This window comes from Dromaius novaehollandiae, chromosome 5, assembly GCF_036370855.1.
Source record: "Dromaius novaehollandiae isolate bDroNov1 chromosome 5, bDroNov1.hap1, whole genome shotgun sequence".
Lineage (NCBI taxonomy): Eukaryota > Metazoa > Chordata > Aves > Casuariiformes > Dromaiidae > Dromaius > Dromaius novaehollandiae.
In genome coordinates, this window is record NC_088102.1 from 57,693,790 (window position 1) to 57,719,655 (window position 25,866).

The window sequence follows — 25,866 nt, forward strand, 5'->3', positions numbered from 1 at the left end:
ACATGCTGTTGCAGCAGTTTTAGAACAAAAAGGGCATCACTGGTTATCCCCGAGTAGGATGGTGCAGTACCAGGCAGTGATACTTGAGCAAGAAGATGTAACCATGAAGGTGTATAATACCCTTAATCTGGCATCTTTATTACCATTTCATGAAGGGGGAGGTTGGCTCATGACTGTCTGCAAACTATTGAGCGAGTATATTCCAGCCGTCCAGATTTGAGAGATGTTCCATTCAGATTTATAATAAAGGGAGAAAGAAGGGCTGGATACGCTGTCGTCACTTTGGAAGGAGAAATCGAAGCAAGATCACTACCAGCAAATACATCAGCCCAGAAAGCAGAACTGATTGCTTTAGCCCGGGCTCTGGAATTATCAGAGGGAAAATGGACTAATGTGTTTCAGAAGAAGCCCCCCCCAGGGGAAGTAGAAAGGGGCTTTATGCCCAGGGATTACTGGCAAATTGATTTTTCTGAATTACCAAAATGTAATGGATATAAATATTTGTTGGTAATTGTTGACACCTTTTCAGGATGGCCTGAAGCTTTCCCGTGTTGTACCAATAAGGCCAGGGAGGTAGTAAATTCTCTATGCCAGTAATTGGGGCCACGGGAAAGCGAGAGGTTAAACCTTTCTGTCAACCAATTAAATGTGAAATAGGAAATAAAGTGTTAACACATGAATTCTTGTACATGCCAGAATGCCCATTACCCCTAATGGGGAGGGATTTACTGAATAAACTGGGGGCACAGATAACCTTTGATCAAAACAAAGTTAAGGTGCACATTCCACAAAGTAACGCCTGGAAGGCACAAGCATATATGTTGCAGAAAGCACTGGATTCCGAACAGGTGGAGGATGGACCAAGCAAAATTCCCTCTGAAGTAATGGACGCAGTAATCCCTTTTGTGTGGGCAACGGAGAAACCTGGAAGAGCCAGATGTGCAGAACCGGTAAAGGTGGAATTAAAACAAGGAGCTAAACCGGTAAGGTGAAAACAGTATCCCATGAAGTTAGAGGCCCGTGTTGGACTGGAGCCTATGAAATGGGACTTACCTACCCCCTGGAGGCCACAATCCAGTGGAAAAGTGGAAAGAATGAATCAAACAATTAAGAGACAGGTAGGAAAATTGTGTCAGGAGACTCAGATGAAATGGACTGATGTTTTACCTCTGGCATTATTAAGAATCAGAATAACCCCAAGGGTTAGGGAGAAAGTTAGTCCATTTGAGATTCTGTATGGTAAATCTCTTGTCTATGGCAAAGGTTCTTACTTCTCTCCGTAGGTACATCCAGTTAAGATCTCCTGTACTTTTAGATTCACCTGTACATTCATTCCAGCCAGGAGATCAAGTGTATCTTCGGACCTGGAAGGACGAGCCATTGGTAGAAAAGTGGAGGGGACCGTATCTTGTACTGCTAACAACAAATACTGCTGTGAAACTGCAGGGAACTGATCCCTGGATCCACTACACCCGAGTGAAAGCAGTACCTCGAGAGACGTGGAAAGCTGAACAAGTTCAACCTTTAAAGTTAAAAATATATAAAGATATATGAGTTGTATTGAAAGCGAATCGGTTTTAAATTTAGATTGTATTCAGGAAAGAATTGCTTTAATCTGTTTGTTAGGAATAGGGTTAATATTGTTGTTATGGTATCTATGGTATCTGTGTAAAAATGATGTTCTCCCAAATAACCAGGAGAGAAATGTGGTGGTTAGTTTTTCTAAGTTACCTGAGCCAAACAATTAAAGGGAATCAGGAAGGATTTTGGAGCCATAATCTCCATTTGGAAGTAATTACGAAATCTATGAAGATAATTAACCAGAAGGATTGCTGGGTGTGTACCCACTTCCCTGAACATTCCAATAAGGGCTTTCCCCTAATTGGAGTGCCTCTTAATTTTTCCTTTATGGAATTTATGAAACAGATAAGAAATGATAGCGATCAAACGAAATATAATGAAACAACCGAACAGGAATGGGAAGTCCAGAGTGTGACAGGAGATTATTATCAATGTGTCCAAAGATGTAATAACAGTAATAGATGGTGGGAAAAAACTGTGCCCTATGGAAAGCAACCGATCAACTGTACTGGAGCCATTAAGGTGGGAGGTTATAAAAATTGCTCTCATATACCTGAAATAGGTTATAAATGGCCAAGTAAGGAACTAAATGGGTGGCATGTTCCGAAAGGTAGTGGATGGTATTGGTTGTGTGGGAACAAGGCACGAAAAGTGCTACCTCCTAATTGGTCAGGGACGTGTACTTTAGGGGCAATAATCCCTAATGTTACTATAAGAAAAGAACTAAGTAATAAATATCAAAAATCCTGGCTAAGAACATTCATGAGGAGACAAAAGAGGGTCAATAATCCTTTAATGGATCGACCTACTCGGTTTCAGTCATTCGTAAGGTGGCTGTTTCCACAATTGGGAGTGAGCGAACTTGAAAAAGCAATAGTAAATATTTCAGCAGTTATTGAAAAAATAGGGAATAAAACCTCTGATGCCATTGCAGCTTTACAAGAGGAGGTTTCAGAAATTGCTAAAATAAGTACCCAAAACCGAATGGCTCTAGATATGTTATTGGCATCTCAGGGAGGAGTATGTACAGTAATAAATACTAGTTGCTGTGTATATGTGGATCAAAGCGGGAGAATTTCTACCGATCTAAATGAAATCTGGAAGCAGACTGAAATCTTACATGAGGTTCAGAAAGATGATACTTCTTTCGGATTTGAAGAAATATGGAAATGGTTGACTTCCTGGTTCCCTGATGTGAGCATGGGTTAAAAAAAATGTTTAACAATTCTAGGATTGATGCTAGTAATTTTTGTATGCGTTTATGTAGTGATTCAATGTATTTCTAAGTGTTATATGAAACTAATATGAGAAAGATTTTAAAAGAGTGAGACTAATATGAAAATGATCATATAAGTCTCAAAGGGGGGAATTGTTACAAGGCAACCCTGAGAAGCTCAGAAAGAATGTTTGAAGTAGGTAGATTTGGATAATTTCTATCTTAGATAGAATTTGCTTAGCATGAGTAGCCGCACACTTGCTTAGCATAAGTAGCTAAATTTGCTGAAGCCTTAGGCCGCGCTCCTAGTTCGTTAAGAAAAGGCCTCAGAGCTGGTGCAGGCTGGAAAGATAAGGGAGTTACAAGCAGTCTGCATTCCTGTGCCCCACTCTCCAGAAGGGAGGATGCCAAGGCTGAGAAATAAGGCCTGTTTGGGTGCCAGGACCTTGGGAAGCAAAGCCTCCTCTCACTGTTGAAACAGTGTTAATTAAGGGGTCTGGATTATGTCCTCTTCGTCAGGACCTTGGGAGATAACGTCTACTGACCTAGCTGGGGCAGTGTTAATTGATCAGGACCTTGAGAAGCAGGGGTGGGACCCAGGGAATGAAGAAATCACTAACCAATCAGTGTACAAGGGAAAGTCGCAAATCTAGCAATTTGTTTGTATAAATGCTACCTGAAAAGTTGGGGGGGTGTGCTCGATTTGTGGGAGACCACCGAGCACCCAGGCTTGCGCAACTCTGAAATAAATAAATAAATGTCTCTCCTGAGTGTGTAATTATTGGCTCATTGCACACCGGGCAACGAATCCGCTTTTCGGACAACACCTTGGGAGCATTTTTCTTACAAACTGGGATCTAACTACATACGTACCTCTAGCTACCTGCTCAGTCTTTCTCTGACTGCCTGCAAATCTCCACTCTGTTTAATAGCTGGGACAGTTTGGCCTTTGGTAATCAGTGACTTCAGTGCTTATTGTAGGACTAACACCCACATTCCCACTATTTAACCACAAAGCTAAAGATTCAGCAACAATTTCATTCTTCACCAGCAAAGCAAAACCTCTACCTAACCAGTTTTCTTGCTTGAATTTTTATATCTTAAATATCTAGTTGTGGGTTAGAGGTTTATTTTAAGGCCTCCAGAATTCTAAGGATACACAATGACTAGTGTATATGCAGATTAGCATTCATATAGATTTATGTGTTTCCCTTGCTTATGACCAAAAAAGGGATAACTGTTACCAGCTTCCTCTCTGCTATTTCATTTCAGTGATAATGTACTGGCCCTGATAAGTATTTAGCCACAGCATGTCTGCTTTGAAAAACAAAGCTGCTCTCCCATCTCCTCTGTAAATGATTTGGGGGAGGTTTACACCTCAGCCAAAACATCTGTGGTTAAAATCCCATCCCCACATGCTTGCACTTCATGTTTACAAATGCAGAACTTGGGCTTAAGCACAACACGGCCCTGCAACGTATCCAAGTCTGTAGACTTTTATGCCCTACATACACTGTGGAATTTCCACTGTGCATACAAAATTATTCATGACAGAAACATTGAAGGACCACCCTCCCCCTCCATCTATGTGAATATCAATGAGAAAAATAGCAAGAGGTTTTCTTTTCCTTCCAGATCACACTGAGGAAAGCAAATTTAAAAACAACATGTATGGGGGAGGGGAGGGGAGAGTCACTGCAAAATGTTGAAGACCAGGGGTACGAGTACATACTTGTATTAACATCTTCCATCCCTGGAGCTGCAGTAATTTGCATGACATTATCTACCTGGGATGTTGCTATGGTTATCACCATACATAAGTAATTACCAGGGCAAATTGCACATACAGCGCACAGATTCATGCTGTCAGAAGCAAAGGATCTTTTCATACACTTGAAAATGCAAATGTTAGAAAAACACTAATCACAAAGATTCCTGATAAGAGAAAAACTTCAAAACTGCTCCCAAGCGATCTAAAATGATTGTTAACCATGCTTATTGACAACAGTACCAAAGGGCCAACTTAGACCATGCCCAAGTGAGCTGCACACTGTACGGACTCTGAAACAGTAGAAATTCCTTGCCCAAAGAGTTTACAGCGTGGCTAGATAAGATGGGTACAGACCAAGAGCTTATCACATAGAACAAACAAGGTTGTCAGCTTCATGGTACCGGCATGATATTTTTGGTAGATTACATCAAGAAACTTGATTTGGGCAAGTTAGGCACCAGAAGATGAAAAGAAAAGAAAGATGAAGGAGTGATGTAGGCTACACCCAGGCAAAAAAGAAAAGAGACATGATGCTGTCATGAAGAAACTCTGACCAAACAGCCAGTCAGGACAGGCCAAAGGAAGTCTCATCAAAGAAGTTCTCTGAAAGTTCCTAAATTCCCCTTCTGTGATGTTTCTGCTGCCACCCTGTAGGCTGGAATCTAATTGTTCTCTGATCTTTTACCCTCTTCTTCACTACAGGGGCTGGGACAATAGTTACATGCCATCTACTGATGTGGGTCCAAATTGAAGAGAACAATTAACACCTAACAGAATTTGACTGAAAGTCCAAATACAGGGTATCTAATGCTAGATTATCCAAAATAAATCAGACATAAAAAGCTCACTCTGAAATACTGCTGCAGTTTCACTTCCAATAAAGTACAGCAGCACTGTGTACAAACAGCTTGAGCTAAAGTCTATTGGTGTCAATAGAGATTTTTCAACAGCTTTGATGAATGTGTTCTATGCCCTAAGGAAAAGACAAGGTTTTAAAAAATAGTGCTGCTGCTATGATCTAAATCCATGTAAAGCACATTAGGCTAACTGGAATGTAAAATATGAATCTGGAAAATAAGTTTCTATATTTAATTTGGGGTGATATACATCACTGTCTCATATCTATCCAAACCAGTCACATGTTCTGCATGTAGAGGAATACAATATTTATTCTGGATTTACAGAGTGCAGTAGAGCTGAGGAGAAAAAATGCTGTATTTTCCATTCCTAGCTTCTCTGAAAAACAAGCTCCCCCTTTACTGATCTTAGGAATCATCTGCTTCTTACAGACATTGATCTTTATCTTATTTCAATACTAGTAGAATATAAGGCCAATTATCATCAAAGAACATCATTCTCCCTAACTGAGCTACAGAATAAATTTTCCAGTGCTGAAACAGGCTCTCCTCCTAGCCTTAGCCTTTCACAGTTTTCCCTAGGAAACTGGTCAGACTACCACACAGACCCTAGCAACAAGGGTACTTCTCTACATTCACCCACAGTAAGTTAAGCTCATCTGTGTTTCAGCATCCAGCCCCAGCAAACCCTCATAATGAAGTGCCACCATTACAGCCTGGACTGCTGACTTAAACCTACTCTCTCGTTTCTCCAGGTTGCCTCAGGGGGCCATTAATCATAGTGAAATGAGACACTGAAATGTACTTGATTTGTTGATGAGAAAACCAATGACTGTATCTGTGCTTCAACTATTTACATAAGGATCTCTATGTAAATGGCGCTAAGCTCCGTGAGATACTGCATGCGAGCAGGAGACAAAGCGTATTAATTTTGCAAAGGCAGAAGAAGAAAAGTATCAGCTCTAGGAATCAGCCAGGACAAGCATGCTTTTGCATGATGGTTATGAGAGCTATAAGGGCCATAAAGATTTAGATAAGGTAGAAGATTTAAAGCAGTTCTGGACATTGACTTTTTAACTGAAGATATATTTGCACACCATTTGTGTAAGACTGGTAGGTGCTATGGCACTCTTACTTTCATTACACCCTTTCAAAGAAAACTATGACTGAGTCTTTGGGCCTGAATCTCATTCTAGTTCTAATAGGGACTTTAAATGTAAATAAGAGAATACTAAAGTCCCTCCTTTGAAAGCTACAACTACACTATGATGCCATCAAGTATTTTGACAATTTTAGCACGAGACTCGGAAACCATACTGATAGAGATGACGTGCTCTGAAAAGAGATATGCTGCTGAAAGGATGATAAGAGCAGGTAATAGCCAGCAGGCAGTGAGAAAAAATGGCATACCTTAGGGGTCTACTGGAGCCATAAGGAAGGCACAATTAATGATACCCAGAAATACTTGCTAAAGATATAAATGTACTCTTTTTAGGAAAAATACGCATTTATGATGTAGTAGGATATGGAACATCTTTGTTCCATACCATCTTTGACACAAATCATCTTTGGCCTCATCTGGGAAACTGGACCCAAACGATGACAGACGTATTGTAGCTCTAAGTATATTTCATGGAAAATAGTTTGTTCACTATGAATATATCAGTGAAAGGGAAAGTAAATATGTAAAGAGCAAAACGTAAGATGGAAAAAGTGAGATAAATATTGTTAGATTCAGGGAGAAAATGCTATAAACAGTAAGCAAAGCTCTTTGATTTGCACTGTTTTCCAGCCCATAAAACCCTAATATCTGCCAGCATTTCATTAAAAGCTTATAAACTACCCAGCATGCCTGCTGTCACATAAACGTATTGCTAAAAAACACTGCCGATGTTGCAGACCCAGTATTTTGCAATGTTTCAAAGAAACCTTATGTGTATAAAACTCAGACACATTACTGAAAGAAGTGTGTATTATGAAAACAGTATTTTAAAGTCTAAACCTGATTAATATTAATCATTCAGTAGCAATAGGTTTCTCTCAGCAGAGATGTCCACAGTAATATTTTTAAAACAAAAAATACCAGTATCTCAGAGAAAATTGTTCAGTATGTTGTGAATAAATAATTTAAGGAAAAACTTCTATCATTTTGTAAACTGAGTAAAATGAGTAAGAAACATGACTTTTTGCAGAGGAGTGCGAGTTCAAGCTGTTTGATGAAGTCACAACAGCCCAGCAGCAAAGTCTGTAAATGTTGATGAGGAGTACATAAATCTAGCAACATTGACATCAACAACTATTTTGACTGAACATGGAGTCTGGTCTCAGTGTTAAAATCTAGGACTTCAGCCTTTTAAGGACAAGTAATTGCAATGTCTTTCCTTTTCCATGAAAAGTCATATGGGATCAATCAGATTTACATTATTAGCAATGATACCAAACTAAATCTGGAAGGATCAAAACACTCATGATTTCTTGTCTTACATAAGATTATTGCATTTCAGGACTCACACAAACACAGGGCAAAATGAAAATGTTCCAATCAGAAAACAAATCTCTGAGGCAAACCCTCGCAGTGTCTGGAGGCTTTCAAATGAATGAGCATGATATGATGATGATAAATGAATGATCACTTAGCCAATTCTGCGTTGTTGTTGCAGCAGGTTTTTTTCTCAGAAAAGCAGCTCCAAATAGTTCTGACAAAAATGTGTCAGAACATTTGTACAGATTAGTTTCCCTCCTCCTCCAATAACTTAATATTCCTTTGTTACTAAGATCACACATCAAGCTACAACATGACATCACTGACGGGTGAACGGGCAGTAAAAGATACCTCTTCATGCAAGTGACTTACCTCTTAACTAGCAGCACACTCTAGCACCATGTGATCAGGAACGAGGTGAAAATTCAGCACCTCAGCACAGCCTCACCTTTGGAAGAACATTGGAAACAACATTAGATGGAGGAATCGGGGACAGGAACATTAGAAGACTGAGATGGACAGCTATATCTGAATTATTGCACAAATACGAGATTCCTGAATACTTCAGTGAAAACTATTTGTTTTACAGGTATTCGCTCAGTACAAGAAAAACAATAAAAGTACTGCATCTCACTGGCTTCGTAAACTCAAAACAAAGTTGGTATGATCAGCTGGACCATTTTCAAGATGCCACATGCACATCACAGCTCCCACCAAAACAGCACTGAAGCACTTCCTTAACTCTGAACATACAAACAGATGCACAGGATAGTCTAGCCAGGCCTAAAGCAAAGAGCAACTCATGTGAGTGAGGTGAAAAGGGTGCATCAAAGTTTTGCTGTTTAAACTTAAGTAACAAATGCAAAGTATTTTGACTGTTTAAATGTTTGAAATCTGCTACTATCACAAACAGTTCTGTGGCAAAACCATCAACAAACTGACAAACTTGTTCTGCACAGCTCTCATTCACACTTTGCAAGAATCACAAAGGGTAGAAAAAAGAAAACGTGGAAATCTCTGACATGACCTTTTTATTGTCATTACAGTCAAGTCCTGTGCCAGGCACAATCCAGCTATATCCAACGTTTAGGTCAAAAGGATGCCTACCAGGCTAGCCACAGCAGGCCGTGGTATGGGTCAGCATCTTCAGTGTTTCGTCCAAATAAACAGTATGAAAATCACAGCATGTCAGTGCTGGTGGCATTGCCGCCTGCCATATCATAAATATGATTCACATATGCTGCGGACTGGGACGACAAATTAGATGCTGCAATTTGAAACTAGTAGCACTCTCAGGTCCAAAGTAACAATGGATAGACAAGCCTTGGTGGTGACCCTTATCCACCATGTTCAGTCATTAGTTTAAAACAGTAACCACTGGCAACCAGATCATTAACATACAACATTTAATCCTCCTGAGATACTGTTTCAATTACAGCAGTCTAGAGACTGCTTTTACAATCTTGAGCAAAATAAATTGTAATTTAAGGAAAAAAACAATAGCTTTTCTTTGCTAAATGATTTTGGGCTATTTCTCTCATGCAATTTTCAGGACTGTGAGTTTGCTTCCCTTAAACTGATAGTGACATTGTTAATATCCTCTATAAGAATGCTGACAAACTTTTCTTTTTTACATTTTTTCTAGAGTGTTTGGTTATTAACTTGGTGTTACACTCATTTTTTACTTGTAGCTTTATTGTTGCTTGCCTCGGAAAGAAAAATTTATATTTTTGTCTTTTTCTAACCAACTTGACAGCAGAAACCATTAATCAGAAAAGCTTGGATGACCACACAAAACATACAGGTTAACTGAGAAACAGAAATGAGAGGAGCTATAAGACTTAAGCAAGCTGCTTAGTTTGTGCTGACATACTCCTTTTTAACAACGGTGCAGGTTTAGAACAGTATTATGATAAATAAGTAGAAGAGGCCTATAAGCTCCCCACCTTGATGTCTCTGGTGCTCCTAGTCTACTTGGCATACTGTGTCACGAGGCAGCAAAAAGGAATCGGCCAATTTTTGGTGGAATTCCATAATCACTGAGCTGGTTTTCGGTGGCAACCGTAGTTCACCTTCCAAATGGAAAAGCAAGTCTGAGCTTTATTGTTCCCCTTCAAACAAAAGCGTAGGTAAAAAGCTGCGGGCAAGGGGCTGGAGTGGAAAACCTGAGTGAGGAACACTCCGCAACTGCAGTCTGGCTATGAACTGGCTGCGTGAGGCAGAGCCACCGCGGCCCTGGGTGCTCGGGAAGGACCGGGCGGCCACGAGGCTGCTCGCAGCGAGCGAGCGGCTCCTGAGCACGGAGCCGGGACATGAGCTCTCTGGGCCGGCAGGGTCAACCGCCGCGGCCGTGCCCCGACACCGCTGCCATTCGGCGCCTCGCTCAGGAGGGCTGCGCCAGGGGCCCCGAAAAGCCGGGGGCCGTTAGGCGCCGCGCGCCCGCCCGCCGCGGCCGTTGGGGGCCGTTATGCACCGCGCGCCCGCCCGCCGCGGCCGTTGGGCGACCGGGCTGCCCGCGCGGCGCTGCAGACGTGGCGGGCCGGGCCGAGCCGGGCCGGGAGGCCGCTGCCCAATAGCGAGCGCCGTAACACCGAGGACCCGCCGTGTCCGCCTGCGTCCGCCTCCGTGACTGGCCGGGGGAGGAGCGCGGCCGCGGCCCCAGCGCCAGCGGGGCCGGCAGCGGGGGCGGCGCGCCCGCCGGGGCGGGACGGGCGCGCTGAGCGGCCCTAGCCGCAGTCGCTGCCCGCTGGAGGTGGGGTGCCGGCCGCCGGCGTGCCGCTGCGAGCCCCTCAGTGCGCGGCGGGCGCGAGGCATGGGCGGCGGGGCGGCGGGGCGCCCGGCGCTGCTGCTGCCGCCGCTGCTGCTGGTGCTGCTGGCGGCGGGCGCGCGGGGCAAGCCGACGGCGCGGCAGGAGCGGGCGCGGCCCGGCGCGCCGCAGCAGCACGAGGACCGGCCCGGCTTCCAGTACGACCACGAGGCCTTCCTGGGCAAGGAGGAGGCGCGCAGCTTCGACCAGCTCAGCCCGGAGGAGAGCAGGGAGAGGCTGGGGTAAGCGCCCCGCCGCCGCGGCGCCGGCGGGGGCGGAGGGCGAGCCGCGGCCCGCGCTAACGTGGCGGGGGAGGGCCGCGGCCGCCTGGGGACGGCCCGGGCGGGCTTCTCGCCTGGTCCTGGCGGGGCGGCGGCGGCGCTGGGCACGGCCTGCCCGCTCCAGCACGGGCTGCCCTGCGCACTCCCACCCCCAGGGCCGCGAGGCGCTCGCCCGCCCGCCCGCCCGCAGCGCCCGCAGCGCCCGCAGCCTGGGAGGGCCCTGTGCCGCCAGTGGTGTCTCTTCAGGAACGCCGCCTTCCCCCACCCCACTGACTTTGCAAACGAGCTACAAACCATGCATTCTCACTTTCGTGTTTTTCTTTCCTGCCTTCCGTGGTCCCACAGCGCAGTGCCTCCGGGAGGGAGCTGCTGTATGCAGTGCTGTGCCAGGGGTCAGACAGAGCCCACCTGCCGCTGGAGTGCTTTGCTGCTACAGCTCCTTGCCTCTTGAGTCACCTGCCTGGACCATATTAGTTTGACTCAAGTTCAAATCACTTCTTCTCTTTGCCTGGTTACAGCTCCTATTTACAAGTCCACTTTAAGCCATCTTCCCATAGCCTTTCCACTCGTGGCATCTTTGCCCACTCTCTCATACTGTTGATCTTACTTTCACACTGCTCTTTACCTTGAGAACAGAGCCCGTGAAACAGTTGCCTTATCTTACCGCTACTCCCTCCTTTATACCTTCTTTTACAAGAAGTGAGAGGGCTAATTAGAACTAAGTTTAACAGTAATTGAAGAAAGATCCTCTTATATATTTAAAGAGAAAATAGTTTTAAAAGTCTATATGCTCTCATTAAGATTAGCTTTGCCTTTCCTGCCATAGGGAGTGGTACTTACTCATTCCATGTTCTGCCTAGGTCTCTTGTAAGCTCTTAGCGCAGCATCAAGGCTTGTCTCAGAGACGGACCTCTTGATCCTTCTGGAAGTTGTCACTGTTATTTACCTGTATCTCAGCAGGTAAACAGATAAAGTGGATATCAGAAATGAGCAATTTGGTCCACCTTATTTCAAGACAGGAACAAAAACCATGTTCTCAACATGTATCATCTGTCTTGAATTCTTATAAAGTATATCAATAACACGGGCGTGCCTGAGTCCAGAAACCAGGCTCACTCCTATGTCAGGTCTACTTTTAAACTTACACCAGTATAGGTATTTCAGTTGGGGATGGGATTTAACAAAGAAGTTGTTTTGCCTTTAAACAGTTTTTACATAGACTGACTCAGCAAGGGGGGAAGAGTTTTAGGGATCTCAACTTGTGCACCATGGAGAGGTGACACAGGCATATTAAGCCACTGCCACAGTCAATAACCTTTAAATAGAGATGACTAAAGTCCCTGTGTAAGGACCAAAGCACACATTGCAAGGTGAGCATTGCGCAGTAGAACGTCGGAGGTGTGGTCCCTGGGGTGCCTCGGCTGTGCTCTAGAGTGTATTTCATAACTTTTAGCATCTCCAAACCTTCTGATTTCACATACTGTACTAGGAGGTAGAGGAGTGGATATTAGAACATTTCACTTTCTTTTTATTGTGGTTTAATAATCAGATACTGTAAGAAAGTGGAAAACAGTTTTGTTACAGGGACCTCTCTGCAGAGAGGGTTACAGATTGTGTCACTTATCAGCATGTGAGTGGCTCTTAGGAGGGCAGGTTTAATGAACAGCTATTTTTAAGCAGCTTCCAGGAGATGTTTTTGGGAGAAAATGTAATAGTCTGCTGCTTTAACCACAGTGCATGCTGCTGCTTTTGTAAGTCATTTTAATTTGCCTAAGAAGGGTGACAGCATATCAGTCATGCTGTGGAATCCCAGGGCTAGACAGCAGTAATGCAAAGCTACTCTCATCTCCCTCCAGCAAACAAAAAGGAAACAGCCAGTACACAGAAAAACCCTACAAACTCAATTACCTGCAGCCTCAGTGGTGGAGCAGCTGTGCAGTATGATCCAGTTTAAGACAGTGGCACATACCAGCACGCAAGCATGTCATGACATGGGAGTACACCTGCCCTTGTGACCAGTTCAATGACAGGAGCATCCCTTCTCCCTTTCCTCCCGCACTGGACCACTTGATAAGGGGAGGCTCTCATACTTCCAAGCTACGTGTGGTACCACAACTCACCTGGCTTTGCAGAAGTTGGAGTTAGTCCCAGTGCGGCATCCAGTGATTGCACTGAGGGACCAGGGACAGCGGTTAAGAAGAAGGGGAGCAGGGCTGCCAGCCTGTGAATGTTTTCCCCATCATTTGTGGCAGGCCTGTCATTTTCAGAGAACGTAAAGGATGATTACAAATCCTCAATATAAAGGCTTCTGTTATTTATAAAGAGAAAGGTCAGAGTTTAGCCACATACAGTTGTTCTCAGGCATCAAGTACAGAGTGGAAGCCTTCCTCTTTCAGCCACTTTGTAGCCATGATTTCCCTGCCCCAACTTCGTTGTATCTCTCTGATGGCAGGTTGTATGTACCTCTTTTACGTGGCCTCTAGCTTCTTTGTTAGAAGGTGGAAAACTAATGCTGAGTGTAATCCCACAGAAGTTACAGGGAGAAAGCTTGCAGGTGTTACACACTTAGGCATATAACTTACCGAGTATGACCTGGCATTTTGTGTCTGCTATGTGCTGCTTGAATTTTTGCTGTATTCAAGAATTAACCATTTAAAATGAAGGCACTAAGACTTTTCAGACTTAATTGTCCATTAGCTCCGCTACAAAACTTGGAATGATCCAGAGACATTTTATAGGTAATTATCAGTATAAAAAGTGAAGCCCACAGTACATACAATAGCTTCTTATCCCACCTTTAGGAGCCAGTAGACAAGACATTTGTCACCCATCTTTGACAGGGAAGCAGAGTGTGCATGGATGCAATGGAGCTATAAAAACAGGAGTTCAGGTGGAAAAAAACAAGGCATGAAACATACCCTGGTAAACCCATACCCTGCCTGCACGTAGCACACCTCCTCACCTTCCCAATTCCAGAGTATGAGGGAAGTGTTAACAACAAACTGCTAGCAGAATCATTTATTGCATTTAACTTACTACATTTAACAATAGACGAAAACATCAGCTAAACCAATTAAGTCGAATTCATTGTAGGGCAAATCCATTGATAAATACAGTCCATTGTGCAGTGAAAGGGACTCTTGGCAGTCAAGTCCCCTTGAGATTTATACAAAAGAGAAAAGAGTTTTCCAGTCAGTTAACTCATACTTTCCTACCTCAGAGAGGGAATTCAGTAACTCTTTTTTTTGCCCCAGGTCAGAAATACCTTCATTATGAATTCTGCAGCCCGATCTGAAACACCTATCCATTTAGCTCTGATCTACAGTAAATGGCATATGCTGCAAACCTGATACTATCAGACTAACACAAGATTGCTGGAAATTCAGCAGAATCTGCTGCTGGTATTTGACTCTGTACTTACTGCTTTCATAATTGAGGCTCAGGAAAGGACATTGTTTTACTTGTTGAGCAGTTCCCTTGCCCAGTGCCAATTTCTTTGTGGGGAACCAAGATGTTGAATTGCATGAAATAGTTAAAAGAGCAGACCTTTTCATTATATCCTTTGGCTGCCTGGAGGTTTAGGGCAGCTCACCTGTTAATTGTCAAGTCAGGATTTAGAGTGAACTGCTATTCTTACCCCTTCTTACAAGTGATGTATAGCTAGACCACAGGGCTGGTGACTGAGCAGCTGGTCATTCAGGTGCCTTGAGGTGGCCACTGGTAGTCACTGAATTGCTAGGTGCTGTGCAACTACAGATCACTCCTGTAGCCTCATGAGCAAGGGTTAAAACTGCTGTAACTGAAGCCACTCTGGCTGTGCGCAGAGGAGTTGTGCTAATTACCCCAGTCCCAAGAGCAGAGTGCATAGTTTCCGACAGGCCAGTGCCCAAAATATAATAATACTAAGACAAGTTTACCTACAAGTTGTGGGATTCAGACTGCACTCTTATTTTAGATAAAGGCTTTTATCATCTGGTCTACCCTGTAGCTGGAACAGAAGCCAGTTTTACAAACTCAAAACTAGTGGTATTTAGCAACTACATGCGTCCCTTTATGGCATTATTGCAGAGAACCTAAATGCTAAGGACAGTTGCCTTTGTTGCAGTTTTTCGGGCCAGTTTTATCTGCAGCTACATGCAGAACATGTCAAAGGTCTGAGGCTTCCTTGGGTGTCCCCCAATACCTTAATGACTGCCGATTTAATTTAAGAGGACTTGAGGCCAGGCAACATTACACAGGGTACTGGCTTAGATCCAAGTTGCCAACAGTGACTGGAGGCCTGCTGCAGACTAGCTATTGAATTAGTGAATAAAGTGCATTCCTGGCAATACAAGCAGTATTGCTTCTCTGGGAAAAAAAGAAAAGAAAGAAAGAAGTGAAGGGGCAGGACTGGAAGGAGAAGCTGTACATGGCACACATCCTCTGCACTACACATATAGCTCACTCCAACCTGGCACCAGTCTGCTGGAAGGCCACAGAAGGAACTGCAGGAGTCTGCAAAATGCTAGGTTTTGCCCTGCTTGCCTCTGGCAAGCCTCTGGCAAGCAGCAGTACAGGCTTTCTTCTGAGGTGAGGTTAGCCTCCTACTCCCAGCATGACCACTCTGTACGGACACTGAACAGGTTCCCTCCTATGTTAGTGGATACAGTCTAAGAAATCTGAGGTGCTTTGTTTGCTAATTTTGATTGTGCAAGTTCCATTTTAATTATCCATATCAATATTAAATAAAGCATGGAGAAATATCTCTTAAGATAATCTGCATAATACAAGAAAGCCTTAGACAGCAGGGCAGCTTTCTAAGTTTTGGGCATTGTGTTTTTGTGGAGAACAATAAGGCAAAAATTGGGCCCCCATAAAGATTACTAAAACTGGACTGGCATGCACTTTCTTTTTCTGTCAACTCTTAAAGATGCCTGTCTCCGTTTACAGGAAGATTGTGGATAGAATAGATGACAACAAAGATGGCTATCTCACAACAGAGGAATTGAAAAACTGGATTAAACGGGTACAGAAACGCTACATCTATGAAAACGTGGCCAAAGTTTGGAAAGATTATGATCTAAACAAGGACAATAAAATCTCCTGGGAAGAATACAAACAAGCCACATATGGCTACTATCTAGGTAAGACAACATTTTCAGATTACATGCTAAAAGACGACTGAGGTTATAAGGCACGAAATCACACCTTATAGTCAGCAGGAGCTGGGTGTCATGTTTAGGACTTTGAAAATTGCATTAAATTTCATAGACACTCAGAGGTCAAAAACACTTCATAGTCATTCATTGCAACCATTTCCACACGAGTCACCCGAGGACAGAGGGGTTCGTACAGTGATTATTAGATGTACTGACAAAGCTGAACTGAAGTTTCCTACTCCAGTTTAGAAGTATGGTATTATTTTTTACTGTTTAAAAATGCTACTTTAATTCAAAAATCATTTATAGCATGATTAACCAGTATTTGTTCAACTCATTCTCTCAAAATTTTAAGAGTCTAGTTGCTAAAAACTTACGCTGGGTCTAAGGTATAGAAAAGTTACTGATTAAAATCATTCTTGCAGAATGAAATGCTGCGGATTGTGATCAACTGTAAGTGAAAATCGTTAACAAATCAGGCAAAAGAAACCTGTGTTTAAAAATATACCTAAATTATATTATTTTTTCATATATATTCCCTTTGCTTTTTATAAGTTAATCAAGGGAGAGGAGGAGAAGAGATCATTTAAGCTAAAGGGCAATGCTGACAGAAGAACAAATGCGTATTAACTGACCATGAGTACATTTATACTGCAAATGGGAAGACTGCTTCTAGCTACCATAGGGGCAGTTTCTGGAGCAAGCTTCCAATAGCAGTAACAAGGACAAAGTCTACAGTAGATTTAAAGGGAGCTTATTACAATTATGAAAAGAATTATTTGACACACATACCTGTAGCAGTATCCCTAGGAGCCCTTTTCAGTACTGTGTCTTTGCTCTGTGTAATCTTCAAGATTTGGAGAACAGCTAGCACATTGTGATCTTGCGTTAACACACAATTAGAATTCCCACCAGTGATTCCTAGCCTAGATTGTTTCAAATCCCTTTGTTTCCTAAAATGTGAATTGAGAAACTGTTATAATATGAATATTTTTCATGTTTGAAGTCAGTTTAGTGATCCTATTTTAGCGATCCTATTTTAAAAATTATATCAAATACCATTCTTGTCATGCCACTGAACACCCTGAAAAATCTAATTGTTTTAAGCTGAAATATAATTGTTAGGTTCCCTGTAACAGAGGCGTAGTAGTTAGGTAATTTCAGTCAGTCTGCCAGCTTCTGAAACCAGTCTTTGGTTTGCCTGCTTTTTGAAACTGAAAGATTGTGTAGATCATACTGATTCCTAAGAAGAATAAACCTTCTGTGAATGAAATCTACCCCAGATACTGCCTAAACAGACCTTACAAAAGCAGATTAAAAAAATTCTATGAAAGCTAATATACTATATTGCAAAATCCATCATCCTGGATTCCAGCAGAAGGCTCATTTGGCCACTTACCTATACTACTAAGTTGCCTTAAAATCACACCAATTGCTTGACCCCAAATTTAAAACTTCACAGGGAAGAGAAGTTCTATTTTAACAGAGCAGCTATGTGTTAGCAAATTGGGGGGCTTCACTGTGGTAGTATATTTTAGAAGGAACATAGTTTCAAGATTGTCTGATTAATTTTCAGAAAATCCAGAAGAATTCCAAGATGCAACTGATCAGCACAGTTTTAAAAAGATGCTGCCCAGAGATGAAAGACGGTTCAAAACTGCAGATCTGGATGGAGACTTAGTGGCCACTCGTGAAGAATTCACTGCCTTTCTTCACCCAGAGGAGTTTGAGCATATGAAAGACATTGTTGTCTTAGTAAGCAGACCAAAACAATACATTCTTTCTGCTTTTACTTTTCAGATAAGCGTTGAAATGCTTCTCTAACCTTTCCATGCAGAGTTTAGAAAGACACCCACCCACCCCGGTAGCCAACTGGGGAACAGAAGGGGATGCCTTTCATGAAATTCACTTGATTTAGAGCTTTCAGTACAAGAAAGACTTGTTAAATGCACTTAGGCTGCTTCTAAATGGAATCAGAAACAGTCCTCAAAATAAAAGGAAGGGTATACTGACATGCATGTAAGTTTGCGGTAACCTTGTATCTCGCGTAAATGAAAACTTAGGTATGCTGTCGGGTTCATTCACGTGTAGGGAATTTCTTCAGCATGAAAGCAGATTTGTACATTCCTTGTACAAACAACAATTGCACTGGAGTCAGCGAGTAAGTTTCTCTGTGTACAAGGGCAGGGCAGGCCTCAACTGTGAAATGATCAGTGAGGAGAGTAATCAGAATTCTCAGTTCTCTCTTCATACTTCAATGCAAAACTGTTTTCCAGGAAACCTTAGAGGACATAGACAAAAATGAGGATGGTTTTGTGGATCAAGATGAGTACATTGGTAAGTATTGAGGTTTGTTTCTTGTTAAATCTCCAGTCTATTTGTCTTTTCTCAAATCTGGATCAGTATTTACAACCCAAAGATTTCTGTGCTCCAATTCAACTATTTTCAACCAACAATTTAGTCAATAAAGTCTAATTTAATTTTAGGCAGATAGCAACATCAACAGGAAAAGGTTCCTAGCATTTTCCAGCCTAAGATCCTCCTCTTATTCACTTAAAACCTGGCTAACTAAGAGTCTGGAATGGTATTTTCCATGGCAGGAGGCTACCTATGGCTGTTTTTGACAGCAAGACCTTGCTAAAATAGTGCTGCTATTTCCAAAAACCAGATTACAGAAGGTAAAACAGATTTTTTTGAAATGATTTAGTACTTCCATGCTTTGAAACGAGACCATAAAATTTGTAGGGGATTGCGATATCAAAAATGAGCCTTTCCCAGTTTCTCTGAACATTTGACTAGTTTTACAGCTTTGGAAAGCATTGTTCAGAGGTGCAGAAGGATCATAAAGTCTCTACCCAAGTTTGAATAGTCCTTGGCTATGCAAAATAGCTGGGAAGCATGCTTGGCAAAACATGAAGAATCACAGCTTGCACCAGGTCTGCATTAAAAAAAAAAAGATGCCTTTTTCTATTAGTTATTTTTCTAGTTCAATTAATAGCTAAAAAAAAATGCTTATTTTTATGTGGCAAGGCCATTATGTTTCTTCAAAAAATATAAAAAGTTGCATTAAAAATGAATTATGTAAAAGTCACACTAAGATTTAAGGTTCTCAAAAGTTGTGAAGTGCGTGAAAGTTAGCTGTGCATTACTCCAGTGGCAGAAAGAGAACAGAATGGGAAGCGTCAACATCAGATCACAGTTAATTTGCTCTAACTTCCATCACACTGGGCAGTTAGCAACTCTCTTGCACTTAGACCTATGAGGACAAAATGAAAACATGACTAGTGATCAGCAGTATGTAATACATTTAGAATGATGATGCTGATACCAAAAGCTAACTTCTCACACTGCACCCACTTTGATGGGTTTTTAATCAAGCAAGTAGCTTCAGGAAAGCATTAAAGCAAACTCAAATGAATCCCTCTGTTTCTAGTGGTGCTATAAAGATCATTTCATATATAATCAGGAACAATATACACATGTTAATTAATGGCAGGGAGTTTCTATTCCTTGTAAATTATATTTAGCCTCAGAATGTGAGTGCTATTCATTTATGACTGAAATAACAGAGCAGCATAATTTCCACAGTAATTTCAGTTCATTCAGTGACATTACCTACATATAATTATAAGGTAATTGTCAACATTTGTTACCATGTGAATGCTGTTTTTTCTTGTCTTCTATAGATAGGCACATAGAATGTTCTAGTCACGATCACCCCACATTGGCAAGGATGATAAAAATCAAATTGACAGGACATGTCAGTTGCTTCAGATAAACAATATAATTCGCACTTTAAAAAAGGAAAAGAGAAAGTGAATATGTTGTCTGAAGTTTTATGAGCTGAGGAAAAACTGTGCTTAAAATATTTCTACTTCCCTTATTCAGATGTAGTATTTTTTATTTTCTGTCAAACTAGGATTAAAAAACAAGCACACAGAAAACCAAAATTCTTCTTTGGTATTTTATAAGGAACAATAAAAATTCAAAAATTGCAGCCTCTAGATCAGGTCTTTGATGGGGAAATCTGCTGAGGGTTGTAGAACAATTCCTTCCACCTCCTTCCTTTTTCCTGTTTTGATAATCACAAAATTTGGCCAATTTTGCAAAAGCAAACAACCAAAATATTCCCAGTCGTGTTACACCTTTTAAGCAGAAAGAACTAAATTCTCACTGTGCATAAGCAGGTACAGTGTATTTCAGGGACACTGTAGGCAGTTCTGCCAACAGAAAGCTTCAGCCTAGTTAGTGCACATGCTCCTGCTGTGGGGTGGGAGGAGGTTGTTCCTCAGTTTGAGACCAGCACCTACGCCTCCTATAGATACCTGCAGCTTCTGGCCCTAACACCGCCCATGTGGGGTACACTTTTCTGTCGCACCTCCTTGAAAATCAAACCCACAAAGGATAGGGGTAGCATCCACAGAGCAGGCTTTAATTATAATAGAAAATGGCAGGTTTGAGGGATGAGCAGCCCTGGTGAGCAGGAAGCAGCTGATCGGCAGAGCAGAAGGATAAAGTGAATGAACTTATGCTTCTGGAGGGATTTTTCCTACTACTACTATGTAAGGCCTATGCTGTAAAGAACAGGTATCAAATCAATACCTGCTCTTAGTAATCACTGCCACTCCCCCCACCCCCCAGTTAATTTGTTACACAGATAACAGCTGTCACTACTGCATTCTCCTACTGATGCTTTTTAAATATAGCACAGGACTGATGTACAGAGCAGCTCACATACACAATCCATGCATCTTATGTCACAAATGGTACCATAGCCCAAGGTACCAAGCTGTGACAAGTGTCCTGTGTGCGTCTCCTATGCAGAATGCACTGCTGATGTGTAACAACTTTTTCAAGTATTTCCTTGTATAGAATACCTTCTACTGGAGCATGCTGTAGCACTGCATGGTTAGAAAGGATTCATCTACTAAGATGGATTTCTCTTACATAGGCCTCTTTAAAAGCAGGACAAACACATTCAAGTTCCCTTTATCAGATTTTTGTTTTCTTAAATTTCCCCTATGCCTTTTATTCCCTTTACCACTCTGCTAGCTAGAGCCTGATCTTATTCACAAAGACATTTGCTGGCAGGGACAAGATAAAATTGCTAAGCTCCTTTCTCCCCATACATGTGAGCCCAGTGCTAAAACTCATGTTTGCTATTTAAGAAAAGATCCTTAAAGACCTTTTTTTCACTCTGAGATTCAGTGAATAAAGGCTTTTGGACTGGTTCACCTCTCCTGTGTATCGAGATTAGCTTCACCAGCAGTGCACTGTTATGACGTAAGGGTAATTTAAGAATGGACAGAACCACCTGCAGTGAAGAAATAGGCCTGAAGAGAAGATATGCACAGCTATTCCATTTTACACCCCTCGTTTCATTTTCTGTACAAAGAAACTGTGCACAGAGTGAAAGTTTAGTCTTCCTCTGAGGAACATTGTATAAATGTCTTTAGTTTTGCATAATTTGCAAACTACATATGACTTGAGTGAGACCTTTATTTCCTCTCCAGCTGATATGTTTGCAAATGAAGAAGGTGGACCAGAGCCTGACTGGGTGATTACAGAGCGTGAACAGTTTTCCGATTTTCGTGACCTCAACAAGGATGGAAAGATGGACAAAGAGGAGATTCGACACTGGATTCTCCCACAAGACTATGATCATGCACTAGCTGAAGCCAGACACTTAGTCTATGAATCAGACATAGACAAGGTACTTAGTGTTTGATATATTTAAAAAAGATGTTAGATTAAATATTTAATTGGTTTCTTTTGCATAATATCAACTAGCAAGCGATGATTCCTAATGACTTTTCTTATTAGTACACTTTAAATGGACTTTTAAAGGCTGTAAGTGCTAGAGCCTTAATGTATCAATGCAATTTTTGGTTGGTATGGTTACAAAGTACAATTGATAAAATGCAATCTGTTACCAGCTGCAGAAGCCCCATTGGCTTTCCTTAGGTTAGAAAACAAATTCTTTATCTTCCATACACTTTCAAGTTTTAACATAGTAAAAATATTCTTTCTTCTTTTAAGAGGGGTCATGGATCTTTATATGTTAATTTAGACTGCAAGAGAAAAATCAGATACACATTAAATTGGAGGTAGTAAAAAGCCCCAATTTATATCATCAAATACACACATCTTTGACTTAAAGAATGGTCCAGTACATCTGCTTCCTCTAAGATGGGAGATTAATGGTTCAGCAAATCCCAGATGATGATCTTTAGAATTTTAATACGAGCAAAGTTGGAGCCTGAAAAACGAAAACAACCTTACGCAGACAGACTTACGTTTACCAGCGTAAATGACCATCTTCAACAAAAGACACCAGAGGATTTTCATTTTCACAGTTAGAAAGGCAAAACAAAACCACAGGCAAAACTGCATACCAGATAACTCATATATTCTGTTTGGCAGTGAGTTAATTGCAAAGCACTTTTAACTAACAGTTAAACCCAAATTAAGCCAGTGGGACTTCTGATTTCTACTGGAGTCCAGATTTCACTCATCATGACAGCTACAGTGGTTCGTAAATCTGCAGCCTGCCCCTTTGAAGAACTTACTACTTGTCATGTCTCGTAAGTCTGTGCTGGTGTGTCTTTTACTTAGCTTTGAAAATGTTCTTAAAGCAATTTTGTTTTCCTCCCACCAGGATCAAAAGCTAACAAAAGAGGAGGTTCTAGACAACTGGAATATGTTTGTTGGCAGTCAAGCTACTAATTATGGGGAGGACCTCACAAGAAACCACGATGAACTATGATACAGTGTACAAAGCAATATTCCACAGACCTTTTCTCCACATTACTGAAGTCACCATGTCCATCCCCTCTTTTGGGATGGACAGAGATACCCTCACAACTGAATGACTTGTATCAATATATTTTTAACATACCAGCTTATTACCTCAGAAACTGCGTAGAAGTAGCCTTTTACTCTTCACACTGTTAAATGCTATATCTTATTACTACAACTCTATTTTGAGGAGGGGAAAAAAAAAAAAAGGTAACTTTCCTTCATAGATTAGAGCCTGAACTGGATAGTGCACTTCAAAAACGTAATTTGGAGGATCTTTAGTAGTGAAATATTTTCTTCAAATACCCATTTTTTTTTTTTTATCATAGTGAAATACAGCTAGGATTAGAAAGAAACTTAATGTTTAAACAGACTAGGTTGTTCAGTCCTCTTTCTTTAACATCATATAACAATTGAGAATTATAGTTTCACCCTCTTTTATATAAAGATTTGATACAACAAGATCCACAGCCTTTTTCTCCACACTGCATTTTTCTTTCTCAGTTTGGGCCAGAGGTGCTGAAGAAGGTATCCAGCAGCTCTGTGGCTCATAGCTTTAAGTGCAACAAGTACAACTGGCCCTCCTGTGTGACCCCATCATCATGCAGAGACAGCACGTGTGGCCCGACAGCCTGTGCCGGCATTCCTTAGTGAGGAGTGTAGAGTTCGTGGTGACAGCTGCTCCTTCAAACAACAGAATGATGTACAGTTGTTTGTGGGCTGTTGGTTATGCTGTTTCCTGTGAGGAATTAAGCCACATGGAGCATAATTTATCTCATGCTTTTCGCACTTCACCCAAGCCATACTCGTATTCACACAGTGTGAACGGCAGCAGTTCTGTGATGGAGAAAGAATGAGACATATCACCCCTGTGGGCCTTCTGTCTTCCATGCCACATAAGGGGACAGATTCATGTGGCTAAAGTTCTGGTTTTGTATGTATATAAGTATGTGCTATTCAAGCAACTGTGTGGAGATAGCTTTCCTTCCAAAGGAAAGGGTAAGCTTTCCTTTCTCCACATAGGTACTTTTTTTTTTTTAAACTGTGTGATGTGAGCTGTTACATGTGTATTTTTTATATATACAACCTAGAAAACTTTGGTTGTTTTTACATGTACTGATTTTAAAATAAGCACAATAAAACCATTACTTCCTTTTTGATACTATGAAGGTGCAATAACACTAATACAGGCTAGCATGGAGAGATGCTGTGAAAGCAGAACCAAACCTTTAAAGCCAGAAGTTCCAAAAGCACTGGATTGTTGGCAGCTCTTGTAGGCTGGCTGGTTGTCTAGAAACAGCAGCTGGTCATATGGCACCGACTGTTTCTTCCTGCTTCGCTTCATCCAAAAAAAACCCCAAACCAAACCAAACAAACCCTAGAAAGAAATCCAACATACACAGTTGCTATCACTGTCACTAGAGTCTCTCCAGAACACTAATACTAGTAGATTTGATCCCCAGGGTGTTACAGGCAGCAGGGGGAAGTCCACAAGACACTTCGCTTCAAGGTGCCTTGGCGATTTCCTATACAGCATCATACACCGGTGATCACAGAGCCATTCAGAGAGAAGAGCTTTGTGGCTTTGTGATTGTGATGTACTGCTAGCATTTAAGAAACAAATTTGGGAAAATCACCATGAGACAATGCAGAACTGTGACTTCCATAAACTGTCATTTTTATAAGGTCACGTAAGAACTATGTTTAAGTATTTTACTTATTTCAGTTGAAGATAATCTAAACTCTAGATCACAGAGTCTGGCAGAGATTACATCTTGCTAGCACAATTATTAAGCTTTTGGTGTGCACTTCTTATGACATTGCCAGCCATGTCTTCTAAAAGTCCCTACCTCCTCCACTAACATGCAGTAGGACAAACGTCATAAGCCATAAGCAAACTGCTTTTGCTCTTCCAATACCCTCAAGTCAAAGTAATGCTTAAATGCAGTGTTATCTGAGAAGCAATAAAATTGTATCTTGGCACATGCAGAACGTTCTCTGTTTAGTTTACTATTTGGATTTGGAAAGATTTACTGTATTCAATAATCTTAATGTAGTCCTGAGTTTTGTGTTTTTTTTTTTTTTAATTATTCCTTTCACACTAACATTTGACAGTTTTGTACTTTAGGAACAGAACTGCCATGTTCTCTCTGCAATTAGATTATCTTCTGCTGTTTCAGGAAACAATACCTTAAGAGACCTCAGAACAAAGCTTGCTTCCTGCCAGTGAAATGCAGCTCACACTGGATACTAAGCCAAGGATTTTCATTGGAGCCCAAGGGAAGGTTGTTTGCTAACTCTCGCTGCAATTCAGGGAGAGCTGGGTGCGGAGACACTAAGCATTGCTGCCTTCAGCTAAACATGACACTTCCAAATCCACTGCCTTGTGTTCCAACAAAAAACTGCATCTTTGCTTTGACAAGCAATCACATTTTCTTCCATGTTACTCAATGAATTTGGAACAGAATTGGTGTCAAATGAGAGAAAAATCAAGGTCCCCTGTTAGATCTCAATTCATTAATGCTTGCAACACACTGAGCATTTTCCAGTATAAAACTATACTTACATGAGTAACACTGCTGAAATCAGGAGCTATTCATGCAAGCAGGAACTGGAAATTTAGACCTATGATATTTTACAGTAATTTTTTTTTTTACAACAATAATGATACTCAAATAGACTTTGCTATACCCAGCTTTGAAAAAGACAGGCTGACAATTAAAATGAGGCTTAAAATAATCAAATTATCAACCACTGTCAGTGTAATGGGGTCATATTAAGAACTTTTTTTAAAGCAAAACATAAAAACATTATTTAGAGAACATGCATTATCATGGATGTCATTTCACTCTAAGAGCTATCCTTTCTACAGCTCTTTATAGTGTTTCACTTACCAACATTTGGTAATGCATAGTACATTTTCTGCACTAAATTCT

General features: G+C 41.5%; 1 protein-coding gene and 1 long non-coding RNA gene across 2 annotated transcripts in view; one reads left to right on the plus strand and one right to left on the minus strand.

Annotated features, from left to right (window-relative positions):
- LOC112996648 (uncharacterized) overlaps positions 1 to 10,533 on the minus strand; it is a 121,973-nt gene extending 111,440 nt beyond the window's left edge. Inside the window, exons 1-2 of the long non-coding RNA XR_010389470.1 lie at positions 9,854 to 10,533; positions 8,280 to 8,355 (exon numbers count right to left, since the gene is read on the minus strand). This is a non-coding gene — a long non-coding RNA (uncharacterized LOC112996648). The remainder of the gene's footprint in view (positions 1 to 8,279; positions 8,356 to 9,853) is intronic.
- Positions 10,534 to 10,547: 14 nt separating this feature from the next.
- On the plus strand, positions 10,548 to 24,095 carry RCN1 (reticulocalbin 1). The gene is made up of 6 exons (XM_064512908.1): positions 10,548 to 10,955; positions 15,924 to 16,117; positions 17,709 to 17,887; positions 18,409 to 18,469; positions 21,646 to 21,845; positions 22,791 to 24,095. The coding sequence occupies exons 1-6, from the start codon at positions 10,720 to 10,722 to the stop codon at positions 22,896 to 22,898; spliced, it is 978 nt and encodes a 325-aa protein (XP_064368978.1). The 5' UTR covers positions 10,548 to 10,719; the 3' UTR covers positions 22,899 to 24,095.
- Positions 24,096 to 25,866: the final 1,771 nt, after the last annotated feature.